General features: G+C 41.7%; 1 protein-coding gene across 1 annotated transcript in view; it reads right to left on the bottom strand.

Moving 5' to 3' along the window:
* Positions 1-14,539, bottom strand: part of DNAJC25 (DnaJ heat shock protein family (Hsp40) member C25) — a 42,251-nt gene continuing 27,712 nt past the window's right edge. The window contains exons 4-5 of the mRNA XM_085884839.1: positions 8,228-8,381; positions 1-804 (exon numbers count right to left, since the gene is read on the bottom strand). Coding sequence (XP_085740965.1) covers positions 685-804; positions 8,228-8,381 — 274 coding nt within the window. The 3' untranslated portion in view covers positions 1-684. The remainder of the gene's footprint in view (positions 805-8,227; positions 8,382-14,539) is intronic.

The raw sequence follows: 14,539 nt of genomic DNA on the forward strand, positions 1-14,539 counted from the left end.
TTCCATATTCCAAGGCTTTCATACTTGCTTTTATTTTTCAACATTTACTTTCCGTTGCAATCAAATTCCGTACTGTACAACAAATCCATCAGTTTCTCAAAATTTCAAGCTCACCAGCTTGTCTTCCTCAATGCTGAGCTCTCCACAGCCTGTGGGAAAGTTCTCTGTCAGTGATTATTTGCTTTATTAATATATTTCCATCCAGTGCAGCTTTTCTAAATAATTTGCCCACCAACTCGACTCAAGCTTCATACCCACTCGTAAGAGATTTCATCAACTTCGTAACCATTTTTCTGAGTACAAAAATAAACACGTGCAACAGGCTTTGCCAGTTTTGCCTGTATTTTTCAAGTTTTTTCCAGGTGTGTTCTGAGGGTGCATCCGGCGCACACTACGGTGACTTGGGATGCTTCAATTAGCATGGGTTTCAAATCCAGCTTTTATGGCTTGTGGTCTGTGATCACACGATAGCAGGAAGATGAGGTTTCTGATCATTTTCAAAGCAAAGCAACTCGAATGGATCATCATAAATGGCTGGGAAAGAAATTTGGGTGTAACATCAGTCTTCCTGAAGATGAAATGGAGATTGATGGAGGACGGAACGATCAGCACCACCTCCATTTTTGAGATGTATTCTCCTTGTTCCACGCCTCGTCCTTTCTTTGAAATCGATATTCAAGCAGCTCAGTCTTCAAAGGTGATTCTCCCTGGCCCATCGGAACGTAACCAACGGCGGTAACGCTTCCAGCGGGAACTTTGCGCCTGGCGTGTTCGCATGGCTTCGAGTTGCTCGTTGTGGTACACCTGTTGCAAGAAATACAGAAATTTCCATATTATTGTCGCTGAAATGCAACCAAAAATACAATCATCACAGTGATGTCCTTTTTGTGACAGACACGTTAAATACATTGAAAGCCTTCTCAATTTAAATATAGCATTTAGGTTTTTATATTTCACACATGATTTGACTGGCAATACAAAAATACATCAAACTTGATTATCCCATGAATTTAACACGTACGCTTTGCTTCCATAAGTCGTAGGGCATGTGCAATGGCAAACATCCTTGGTGTCGGGCCAAGTAAGATCATAAATGGTTTCCCCTTGCCATAATTACAGCCTGGCATTTCACTCTAATATCTGTGAACAGTTATGGATGGGTTGGAGGTGATATCCTCACTCATCCTTTTAGATTTAGTGACAGTTGCTCTCCAGTTTGTAATTGTGGTTGCACCACGTCCCACAAATCCTGCCATTAGACTTCAACAATGTGTTCCTGGACTTGTTTCTCGACAAAACCTGTCTCCGCATTTTGTGGATGCAGGATTGCCTATTCTTTGCATATACCATGCAATGACTACACGAATGTTTAATGCTTGTGTGTGCGTTTGCTTTTGTATGGTAATTAAATGGGATGCAAGGCTCAACGACTTGTACTGGGTTGACCGACATCCAACGAACAACTTGAACTCTGTCAAATCATGGATGTTTGTTGTTATGAAAGATCTGGCCAGGTTATACGTACGTACATATCCATCCACCAGGACAGGATGGTAGTACTGGGTGTTGGTGGAATTTTAATCCTATGAAGGGGAGACATCAGTCTGTGAGTCGCTTATGGGGAATCCTGGACTATTTAATTGGACATAAAATCCAGCGCAATTACACATGCAGACATCTTATGTAAAATTTTAAATGTTAAACTGAACATAAGTCTTTGTTAGCCTGTGACACGACATGTTATATGTCATTCAGCGTTGCAGTAATCACTTGAGAAGGTCACAAATTACAATTGACGTGCAGTCGTAGATCAATCATAAAATAGATGAAGTTGCAGTGGGTGTAATTACACACTTTGTATCTCAGTCACTCACAGTAAGTACAATTCCTGTTTAGTTTGTTATCATTGTGCAGTCTACTCATAGCTTTTATCATAGCTTTTGCTAATGCTGCTCCCTTAGTGTACAATGGGCCAGTTATCACAGTGATGGTGGACTGCTTTGTGATGTTGAAAGTGGTTTGGACAACAAAGTGAAAAATTATTTTGATCGATTTGTTCTTGGGTAATTATTATTACATTCTGTGAAAATGTGATTCCAATGCAATGAGCACTTGTGATTTAGCTTATCTGCAATTGTATATGTTATGCTTGGTGGTGGGATGCCAGTCTTCACTCTGTTGGTGGGGACTGGCAATCCTACAAGATAACCTCTTGGATCCAATGCTAGTTCTGGTTTATCATGATGACTGATCCACCTCCTTGGACAAATACTTTTACCGTTTTGCAGACGTTGCCATCATGTGTCTCATGCTTATACACCTCAGGTAGCCAGTGCATCCCTCAGGAATGAATTCTACAAAATCAGAAAATCACGAGACATGAGATCAGGGTCATCTCTCCAGACATATCTTTACCATTCAATACAGTATGGCATCCCACCTTGTTCTCCAAACTCTCTCTGTCTATGGTGTCCAAGGCTACCTTCACACATGACTCAGTGATTTCCTCTACTCTCATCGACAATGTGTGGCTCTCAACAGAATCACTTCATCTCCTGTCCCCGTCAAGGCTGGAGTGCCCCCAAGTCAGTGTTCTGGGCCTAGTATTATTCCTAATCTTCATCACTGATCTCTCTAACCCTCTGAAATACCTCTTTATCTCTTTGGTGATGACTCCACCCTCTCCCGTGACATTGTTCATCCTTCAGATCGACAGGCAGCAGTCTCTTACCTCTCATCAGACCTTGATAGAATCACAAGTTGGTCAAACACTAAGAATGAGTCTTTCAATCTCAAACTCTCAATCTGTCTCTCCAACCATCTGGTAAACCCTTCTATCTACATTTTCAACAATCCTCTTGAAGAAGTTCAGTCACTCACACTCCTGAGTCTTATTATCAGTCATGATCCTTCTTGGGCGAACCACAGCTCGAAGTTGGTCTCCAAAGCCAGTCGGCGACTGGGCATCCTCAATCGTTCAAAGTCTTTCTTTGACACAACTGAACTTTTATCAACCAATAAGGCCTTCATCCGCAGCTTGATTAAGTAATGCTCTCCCCTCTAAGCTGGCGCACCTGCCTCGCACCTTGCTCAGCTTGACACCGTGGAAACTGAGGCCTTCAATATCATTGATGGGAATCTCCCACGATGAAACAGAGTCTCTGCGCCGATCACTTTCACATCGCAAACAGGTTGGTGGTCTCTCTGTCCTTTATCGCCTCCTTTCTGATAATGCACCTGCTACCCTTTCCATGCTCTGTTCCCCCTGATCCCCCAATCCAGATTTCTGCGAAGCACACGCAGTTTGCCAGGAACCCCTTCTGGTGAAATTCCCAAAATACGGAATCACTGCTCACCTCCACTCATTCATTCCTTTTTTTCCTTGCCTGTGGAACCAACTTCCTTAATCTCTTCAATCTCATTCTTCCCTCCAGAGCGTCAAGGGAACTGTTCCCCATCATCTTAAACCATCACACATACACATCCATCATCTTTCCTACCAATTAAACCTCCCCAAGCACACTTCTTTCCAAATTTACAGTTTTTCCTTCCTGAGAGTTTATGGTTGTATCCATCTTGTTCTCCACTTCTGTCCTCCCTTAGCCCTCATTCATCTCTACATCCTTCATTTCTCCAAGTCTCCCTCTATTTTGTCCCTCAACCCTGCCCCTCTCTCTTTCTACTATTCCATTTGTTCTGTTACATCCTGATCCGTTCTATTTTCTTGCTCCTCCATGAGCCTCGACATTGTGTACAAAAAAACCAATAACGAGTCCACCAGCGAAAACATGTCCTTCAATGAAGGCCAATTTCACATCCTTTACACTCTTTCACTATGAGAGAGAGGACTGCCTTGCAAATCCATATATATATATATATATATATATATATATATATATATATATATATATATATATATATATATATATATATATATATATATATATATATATATATATATATATATATATATATATATATTTTGCAACCAGCCTCTTGCTGAGGAATAATCTCTTGAGCTCCTGGACCTCACCATCAGACACGAGTCAAAAGAACCTATCCTGGCTAGATCACATGTTAGATAGTCTTTAACATTACACCTATAGATACTTGAACAACTTTTCCTGTCATGCAACTCATTGACATCATTCTGAAGTAGTGCAGGCCTTCAATTTCTACACATTTTTTTCCTCGTTTCCCTCAAGGGGAATATGGCACTTCCTTTTTCTTGTTCCATGTGAGACCGTGTCGCCATCCTTCCCTTTACTTCAATAAACCATTGGGCGTTAAAACCCGGTGTCTCATCCCACCCAAACCGTTTGATTGGGGCACTTTTCTTGGATCTGCTGTTCATCATTACCATAGAGCTATCCAGCCTCGCTGTAGGATTTCTGATCCTATTTTTCACCACATTGAGAAGATGGCCTCAAGGACCAGCACCAGACTTTGCATACTCCATCTGGCCAAGTCCTTTTTTGGCACCCATCAGCAAAATGTCACCTATAAAACTTTTGTCTGGAGTGTAGAGTTTTGATCTCTCCTGTGACTTGGCAGTCTGGCATCCCACTTTGCATTCCTGTACGTGGTGGAGCCTCCTGGATGTGAATGCCGAATACCATCAATAGACAAGTCAAGAGTCCTGAACAACACTGGAATCTCTTAAAATTAAGTTGACATGCAAAGGCTACCGCATTCCTGCTGTAAGTGGATTGATAGCCTTGCAGTCTTTCTTCCAGCTGTGTTCCTACTGCCATCTTCCTGCTCCATTCATTCCCTACCCCTCCAGAAACCCACACCTTATGACAGTCCCCAGATCTAAGCTTTAGGGTCACCTCCATTTCTTCATTCAAAACTTCTATGGAATCGTCCACCCAAATCTATTGATGCACAGGGAATCATCTACCCGATAGCTCATGCTCTTTATTCCCTCCAATCTTTCAAGAATGTAACCCACTGTCACTACAGCCCATCTTTATGCTGTACCTCTGAGCTTTTTGAAGCCTACTGATCTCCTTTCCACTTTTTCACCGGTCACTACCCTCCTCTTGTTCTGTCCGTGTGTTCTTGTCTGCCAGTTTTCTTTTTACCCCATTATTACTCTGTGAACCCTTTGTCCCCTGATATTTTGCTCTTCTATCCACTTCAGGAAAGGTATGAAATATAAAGAAAACTGGAGAGTTCATAGAACACCTTACTCCATACAATCCTGAGAGAAAAAAAAAGGACATGGGTGGGGTCCATCAGCCACAAATTTGATTGGTCAAAATGATGTTAAATTCAGAGATATTTTGTCCAATTACTGCTAAACGGAAGGGTTTTTAAAGTGCCAAGAAGGCAATTTGTGTTCTCGTGTTGAAGTATATTATACAATTGAAATAAAATAAGGATTTTAAAGGTTGTAGAAAGTTGTTTCTCGGAAGTTTACTGTTGTTGATGCAGCATCTTTTATCCCACCTTATTTAATTACATGAGTTACCCATGCCTGTTGCTTGTGTCCTTTATGACATCCTTAAAAACAGTACGTTTCCTGTTTGGAATGATTTTCCAATTTGTTTGACTGCCAGACAAGCAGACATAGTAAAAAAGAAATTATCTCACTCCTCTCTGTGCATGCGCAATCGGGACAAATGAACAGTCAAAGTAATGCTAAACTGCAGGTTCATTTTCTGATTTGTGTTCAAAATATAAGATTCACGTGAAATCAAGTTGTTCCTCAATTATAAACTGACGTTTGTGGACGGACAGAGACAGACAGACAAAGTGAAACAATTGCTGAGCCCCGCTTTTCGCTTTGTATGCACGGGGTAAAAAGAAAGAAAGAAAATTACCCCCGTGTGGGGGTGACGGTCATCTCTATAATACCACAAGTTCTCAATGTTCAGTTATGACCGAAGACGACTGCGCAGTTCTACTGCGCAGCTCAAACTGCGCAGTTTGGCTAAAGATGACTCGGCATTTTGGCGCGCGCGCACGAAATTATATTTTGAAAATAAATGCCGACGTTTACATTTCGGGTTTTGAAACTTTTGCACCTGCGGTGGAAATGTAGAAATATAAAAGGCTAAAAATGTGTTTTATATTTATATTTAATTTCTCCTTCCATCCTTCTTTGCGAATCGCATCGGCGTTTTTGGCCATCTTCCAGATCACGTGACGATCAAACGGGAAGGAAATTCAAAAATCTGTCCGGTTAGATACAAGATAATATTTTTTACTATCATAATAAACAGTTGCGAATATCTTGTAGAATGGCAGACTAGATAGGTTTTGAAAATGGCGATTTTTATAACTTACGTGACCTCGTAACCTTGACCCTGACCTTGAACCCGGACAAAAGTTATATCGTTGTGCAACACTCATCGACCTCTACCCACTTACTAAGTTTCATCAAAATTGGAAAGAAAAATTGTTGACGGACGGACATTTGGTCTGGCTTTATTTGGTCATCTCTGAAGAGATGACCTAAAAAAAGGTTCAGTTCATAGGCATGAGATGCAAGTAAAGTTCACAGGCCTGCACAAGCTGCTGCCAGGGTTAGAGAATACAACACCAACCACATTAGGGAATCTACTACTTCTTTAACCATCCCAATTATTCCCACCTCCATGTGAGGTCAGATAGTAAAATCTTTTGGCCCAAGTCTTTCACAAACTAGCTGGCCAGGCTTGACAGTTGACTGAAGATAGTAGGAATTTTGAATTTGTCTTGGGTTCTGGCAATAACTGCCCAACTCTTTGTGAAAACACCATCTTTAATGTCCACCAACAAATGCTAGCAGGTCTATAGGACATCAGTGTAAGGTGTATTCTAGGCACGGCACACATTGTACCATAAAGCCCTACCTGTGAATTACCAATTGGACAATTTATAGTCAGTTTGAGAATCAAACACAAATGAGACAGCACAAAAAGGTAAGTGCCCTACCTCTGCACCATCATACTGGACTAAAGGTTGGGGAATACAACAACAATAACACAAAACAACAGCAATTGCACCACTTAAAGATGTAGTCGCAATTTGTCATGTGCTTCACTGTACAGGTAATCGTTAACGCAAACTAAAATTTGAGAAGTGTCTATTTGTTTGACTTCCATACATTCCTGAACTGTTGGACGGAAGAAGTTTTAAAAACGAGTGGTTGTACTCTGGGTGTGTCAGGGGAGGCTTAAGGTGATAAGAAAATTTTCATATTCCCAGGGGTTCAGGGTGGGGAAAACCTCATTCTCTCGATGTAAATATGTATGGCAAAGTGCCACTTTATGGGAGGAGGTAAAATAAAAATAAAAATTACAACTCATATTGTACACCATTTCCGGGAGAATTGTCCCGTCTGCAAGGACGGGTTCTTCGCCATAGTATATAAAATTCCAAAAGCAGAATAATGTAAAATTCCATGAGTTGGTGTATCAAAATAATGCTTGGGTTATGGTTATTATCTCTGCCACCGAAGGTGAAGGAGGTTATGTTTTCACCCCTTTATGTCTGTTTGTCTGTCTGTCATTGTCTGTTTGTGTCCAGGATATCTCAAAAAGTTGTGGACTGATCCGGATTAAATTTTGTGGACAGCTTTGGTGTGTGACAAGGACGAACTGATTCGATTTTGGTGAAGATCCGGATCCAGATACTAGAATTTTAAAGTGATTCTTCACTATTGAGAGATAGGGCCAACAACGATATAGTACTGTGTAGCACGATATTTCAAAAATATACTAGGTCAGATATGTTCTTGTGGATCAGGCATTACGTGGTGGAGGTAAGCGCTCTACCGAATGCCCTTCTAGTTTAAGTTTTGTTTTTGCAAGTGTGGTCAGTGGAAACTGTCACGTCTATACACTGCCGACAAATGAACTTGACACATTCTGACCCCTACCGTTTGAATGGAACATATTACTTGCGGAAGATAATACATAATTGTATGAGATAAGGGTGGCACACAGTGATATTGTGTCCTATAGCACGTATGACTATCACAAGTCATTTAAATGACATAACATTACCCTTAAGGGCAAAAATGAATGAGACGTTTATCGTGTTCATGATGTTCAAGATCTACCACAATAAGCCATTATGCTCAGACCTTGTCAGCAAGACATTAAGTCGATAATTTTTCATCCTTTTTTAAATCACTGCATCACTGTGTACATGTTTCCGTTTGCCAAAAATAGTTCTTTATGAGCTGAAAGTAAATAATAAATAAATATATAAATAAGGCTGATTTCAAATGTACCTGAAACTTTTTCTTGAGCCACAGTTCTTGACGAAGGAACTCCTCTTTCTGTTCTTCATTAATGCTCTCAAAGTGCTCCGCTGAAAGGCCGAGGTTCTTTCTCACCAAGTACAACTTCTCATCTCTCCCGTACTCTTCCCGTCGCACACCAAACCTGCAAACAAGAAAACCCTGATTGTAAGGCATGGATAATGCACTTCCATTGGAGGACAGCCTGGCATCTGGTGACATCCATTCATATATCTATATGAAATAAAATTTTATCTACAAGTAGGACAGCAAGTTTAGATGGCTCAATTTTATATTCCAGCGCAAGAAACTCTTTCCAGTCTATACTGTAAAACGTAATTATGTGACAGGATGCGATGGAGATGGCAAGAAACACGAACAAGACTCTCTTCCTGCTCCATGTCATGTCTACACACTGCCTAAAAACACACTGCAAATATGTGACAAGCAGCGATTAGGAATATACATTCTTCTGAGAAAACAGCATTCGCCCATTTGGTAATCCAATCTGAGCACTTCGCTCACAATAATGGGATCCCAGGTCCAACTATCCATCCATTGGGACCATACTCTGTGCAGAGCATTGGTGCTGCCTAAGCAGTCTCCTTGGCTATTGGGCACAATCTTGGACGCGTCGCCACTCCGACACAGGAAACCAGTAAGCTGGCACTCATTTTGCCAACCTCGCAAGGACGACAGGCCAAGTTAACCCCACCTGGTATTAATACAAGAGCTGAGCGGGATTTGAACTCAGGACCCTAAAATCCCAAGCCCGTCACCATAATCATTAAGCCAACACCAGGCATACATCCCAGGTCCAACTGCCATCATATACTGTGCTGATTGTTCCACTGCTTTATACCTACAGAATTCATGTAAAAGTAGTGATGTCTCCTAATGTCCGAGTCCTCAAGATAACATGTACATATGTACTCCATGAGCATATACTTAACATATTGTTGTGTACTGGCTTCTTAGTGGGTAAGAGAGTCACTCATGGTGTAATTATAGTTGTTTTGTTTAGATCAGTATCCTCTGTACAGTACATATAAGCAGATATGTGTTGCGAGTCTAAAGATAGATGTCTGGTACATGTTATTTTCTGCTTCAACGCTCTGATCTGCACCCATTTCCGACACCACATAGCGCATAAAATGCACTTCTTACCTGTTTACTCCATGCACTCAGTGCAAAAGGCCTTGCCCTTCTCCCCAAACCCCCTAACAAATCTCCCCAAACCGCCTTGAGCCCGCTTCATGCCAAGAAGTCCCCACCAGATGGCACATCCATCATTATTAAAAGTGACAGCGTGCCAAAACCAATTCCTGGCAGCGCTTCACACCCCAATCCAGAGAGTCAATCCCGAGTTGCTATTGGTTGCATTGGTATTGGTCCCGAGTTGCACGCGCCAATCACGGGTGGGGGCGAGGGTCCCGCTGAGCTGAGATTCCACCATTGAGAGGAGTGGGGGGCTGTGAGGGAGAGGGTGAGTTGAGGATAAAAGGGGGAGCATAGACAGTCTAACAAGAGCGAGGGGGGGAGAGAGAGAGAGGGGAGAGGGAGAGGGAGAGGGAGAGGGAGAGGGAGAGGGAGAGGGAGAGGGAGAGGGAGAGGGAGAGGGAGAGGGAGAGGGAGAGGGAGAGGGAGAGGGAGAGGGAGAGGGAGAGGGAGAGGGAGAGGGAGAGGGAGAGGGAGAGGGAGAGGGAGAGGCAGAGGGAGACGGAGAGGGAGAGAGAGAGAGAGAGAGAGAGAGAGAGAGAGAGAGAGAGAGAGAGAGAGAGAGAGAGAGAGAGAGAGAGAGAGAAGGGTCTTGAGTCAGCTGTCCAGTCTGCTCAAGTCTAAACAGTCTGGACATTTGTGTGTCCATCTTCAACTGCCCTTTCACTTCTGTTCCCTTTTGCCTTTCAACTCACTTTCACTTGTGTCTTTCACTTTCGATCTTACACATCTTTCACTTTCATTCCAGATCGCACCTACCACCTGCTCCTCCTGCACACCTTCACCTTGCGTTGTTCGCTGCACTCGAGTAATCTGGCTTCAACACCAGACCCCTTCATCTCGTTGACACCTAGTGAACCCACCAAAACCCACGCCGTGAATGCACACATCACCAGGCGCGTTGGTAGTGTGGAGAGAGGGACAGAGTGGAGCGTTGGGGTGGGGGAGGTGGAGGTGGAGGGGAGGGGGTGGATCCAGATCAGAAAAACATTTGTGCCAGAACTATTGGGCAGTGCTTGCAAAACTGAGCTAGCGCAAGGTGTGCAGGAACTCCATTCATCCCAATCTTCTTCTTTCTCTTTCTCTCCATCTTGCCCCTTGTCCATCTCGCTCTATGTGTTGCATGATTGACGCCAATTTTTGTGTTTCTTATGCAGCCTCTGGCTGTTGGTTGCATACTTTATGGAAGTGCACCTGTTACCAGTAAGCTGGTAATCATTTTGCCGACCTCGGAAGGATGACATGCTGAGTCAACCCACCTGGTGTTATTTCATGGAAGGAAGGGCTCAAACTCAAGACCTTAAGATCTCAAGCCAGCCACCTTAACCGTTAAGCCAACACATGGCTTATTGGCACCAAGGTAAAAGTGATAAGTGACAGTATAAGGCATCCGGTGGTGTGAATGTTCACTTACTGGAAATGTATGCCTGCTCTGTAAATACTTGCTTGTGAACCTGCTGAACCTCCTTTGTAAATACGTGTGTTGAATAGCAAAACCCTCTTTAGCAAGAATTTGTGTCCTTACTTCTCCTGTCTGTTTCAATGGTGGCAGAAAGCAACTGAACAGTTGATTGCTCAGATGTAGATTGGCTTCTAGATCGCAGGAAGTAACGTTCATTCGCTCGGCCAATTAACATCCATTATGTAGTTGGCGGTACGATATTCTATCTGTGATGATAATCTCACTGGTAACAGTAATGCGATACTGGGTGTGGGGAGCTGGCCAGAGATGAGTGGCATGGACGGCATTTGTGGTCTTTGAGGACGCACTGACCGCTTTGGAGTTATCCAGAGGAGGCGACCATCACAATATGTACATAGGTACTCCATGAGTGTCTATGTAGGTAACATGTATTCCGTGAGCCACAGATCATTGTTAAGTTGATCAGGCAAGAATGTGGACAAAGCTTATACACAGTTGATTTCTGTTAAACTGAATATATATATATATATATATATATATATATATATATATATATATATATATATATATATATATATATATATATAAAATATACATACACACACACACATATATGCATACACACGTACATGCACAGTCCTCTCTATGGGCTGGTGCTCTGCTGGATTCTGTAGAATCTAAAGCTCTCAACATGATTGGAATATCCCACAATGAGGTTGAATCACAAAGTCTGTTACTCTTGCATCGCAGGCAGGTCGGTGGCTTCTGAACTATTTGCTGCTTCTCCATTGGATGAGCATTCTCCACTTTCTCAGCACTTCAACCCTGCCAGTGACCCCAAACCACACAAGGTCTTCCAATAACCTTCCTTTTTTTTTTAAAGAGAAATCGCCCAAAACAAGTCGTAAAGCCATTGTAGGTAAGCGGCTAAGGGAAGGTTATATAAAGGAAAGGCGAAAGCAAAACGAAATAAAAGAAAGAGAAAAATAACAAAACTAGAGGTGGAGCACTCGGGAGAATGCAAAACCTCCGCCGCCAATACTGCTGGGTCACTCAAGTGAACCTTATATCTTATTCATTACATATGATGTCAACAGTGCTGAGAGTTATAGTTCTTTTCTCCAACATTTTTTTTCGGGGGGGTGGGGGGGTTGGAAATCACTTAAAACATGTAAAAATGCAAAAAAAAAAAAATGCAAAAAAAAAAAATCGAAATTTTGTTGAAAAAAAAGTTGCAAAATTTTTTTTTCTCTAACAATTTTTTTTTGGGGGGGGTTTGGAAATCACTTAAAATATGTAGAAATGCAAAACAAAATTTCTTTTTGGGGGTAACAATTTTTTTTGCGGGGGGGGGGGGTTGGAAATCACTTAAAACATGTAAAAATGCAAAAAAAAAAATTTTCTCAAATTTTTGGGGGGGGGGGGTGGGGGTTGGAAATCACTTAAAATATGTAGAAATGCAAAAAAAAAAAATTTCTATAACAATTTTTTTTGGGGGGGTAACAATTTTTTTTGGGGGGGTAACAATTTTTTTTGGGGGGGTTGGAAGTCACTTTAAACATGTAGAAATGCAAAAAAAATTCTCTTTTTTTGGGGGGGTAAAAAAAATTTTGGGGAGGGGGTTGGAAATCACTTTAAACATGTAGAAATGCAAAAAAATTCTCTTTTTTGGGGGGGGGTAAAAAAAAATTTTGGGGAGGGGGTTGGAAATCACTTAAAACATGTAGAAATGCAAAAAAAAATTTCTCTTTTTTTTGGGGGGGGGGTAAAAAAAAAATTGGGGGGGGGTTGGTAATTACTTAAAACATGTTGAAATGCAAAAAAAATTCTCTATTTTTTGGGGGGTAAAAAAAATTGGGGGAGGGGGTTGGAAATCATTTAAAACATGTAGAAATGCAAAAAAAATTCTCTATTTTTTGGGGGGGGTAAAAAAAATTGGGGGAGGGGGGTTGGAAATCACTTAAAACATGTAGAAATGCAAAAAAAAAAAAAAAAATTCTCTAACAATTCATTTTGGGGGGGGGGCAAGTCCAAAATTTAATGGCATGATCCTTGGACCATACATAACCCCCCCACCAAGTTTCGTCGAAATCCGTCGAGGAGTTTTTTCGTAATACTGTTCACAAACAAACAAACAGAAAGGAGTGAAAACAGTAACCTCCATCCATCTTCGAAGTTGGCGGAGGTTAACAAGCCGGTAGGCGACGAGGGATTCGCTAGGATCGAAGTGCTGGATACGATGCTTTTAATTCTGACCGATCCACCGACAAAGATTCATTGCCAAGACGTATTGGTTCACATACAATTGTTCCTCTGCCTGCCAAGATTTTTCCTATTGCGTATTTTGCCAACTGGCACTCCTCATAAAAAATGACAGTAAATGGACACCCTATTTTTGAAGGACTACCATTTGAAAAATAATCGGTTTGCTGGTTTGTGCTGTGGAGCCTCGGGTTGCACGCGCACACACACACACACACACACACACACACACACACACCCTGATAAACTTCTCTCAATGCTCTTGTTTGACCACACCTCCTGAGCCACACAATGTTTTTCATAAGCCACGCCCACTTTCCTACGCCACTCCCACTTTAAATAATAAATAATTGGAGGTGGTGTGTGGGTGGGGAATCGTTTTCGTTAAATAAATAAATAATTGGAGGTGGTGTGTGGGTCGTGGAATCGTTTTAGGTAAATAAATAAATAATTGAAGGTGGTGTGTGGATCGTGGAATCGTTTACGGAAAAGAAATAAATGATTGGAGGTGGTGTGTGGATGGGGAATTGTTTACGGTAAATAAATAAATAAATAATTGGAGGTGGTGTGTCAGCAGGAGAATCTGAAATGGTAAATAAATAAATAATTGGAGGTGGTGTGTGGGTAGTGGAATCATTTTCTGTACATAAATAAATAATTAAAGGTGGTGTGTGGATCGTGGAATAGTTTTCGGTAAATAAATAAAGAATGAAAGGTGGTGTGTGGGTGGAGAATCGTTTTTGGTAAATAAATGAATAATTAAAGGTGGTGTGTGGGTCATGGAATCGTTAACGGTAAATAAATAAATAATTAAAGGTGGTGTGTGGGTGGGGAATCATTTTCGGTAAATAAATACATAATTAAAGGTGGTGTGTGGATCATGGAATCGTTTTTGGTAAATAAACAAACAATTGGAGGTGGTGTGTGGATGGGGAATCGTTTTCGGTAAATAAATAAATTATCGGTTTGCTGGTTTGTGCTGTGGAGCCTCGCGTTGCGCGCGCACACACACACACACACACACAGATGGAAAACCTGATAAACTTCTCTTAACGCTCTTGTTTGACCACACCTCCTGAGCCACACAATATTTTTCATAAGCCAAGCCCACTTTCCATAAGCCACGCCCACTTCCCTACACCACTCCAACTTTTCATCTACCACATGCACTTTCCCTAAGCTCTGCCCACTTTCCTAAGCCCCTCATAAAAAAATGACGGTGAATAGACACCCGATTTTTGAAGGAATACCATTTGAAAAATAAAACCTCAATCAAAATTTTCTAAATATCTTGAAGTGTTTAATTCCGGTCTCGCTTCTCTACATTCAAAACTGAAGGACAAGTATTGAAAATACTGTACGCGGTTTTTCGGCCGCTGCACAGCAACGGGTGGTTTCTC

This window comes from Eptatretus burgeri, chromosome 6 (genome assembly GCF_056783735.1).
Source record: "Eptatretus burgeri isolate ZD-2024b chromosome 6, Ebu_testis_v1, whole genome shotgun sequence".
NCBI classification, from domain to species: domain Eukaryota; kingdom Metazoa; phylum Chordata; class Myxini; order Myxiniformes; family Myxinidae; genus Eptatretus; species Eptatretus burgeri.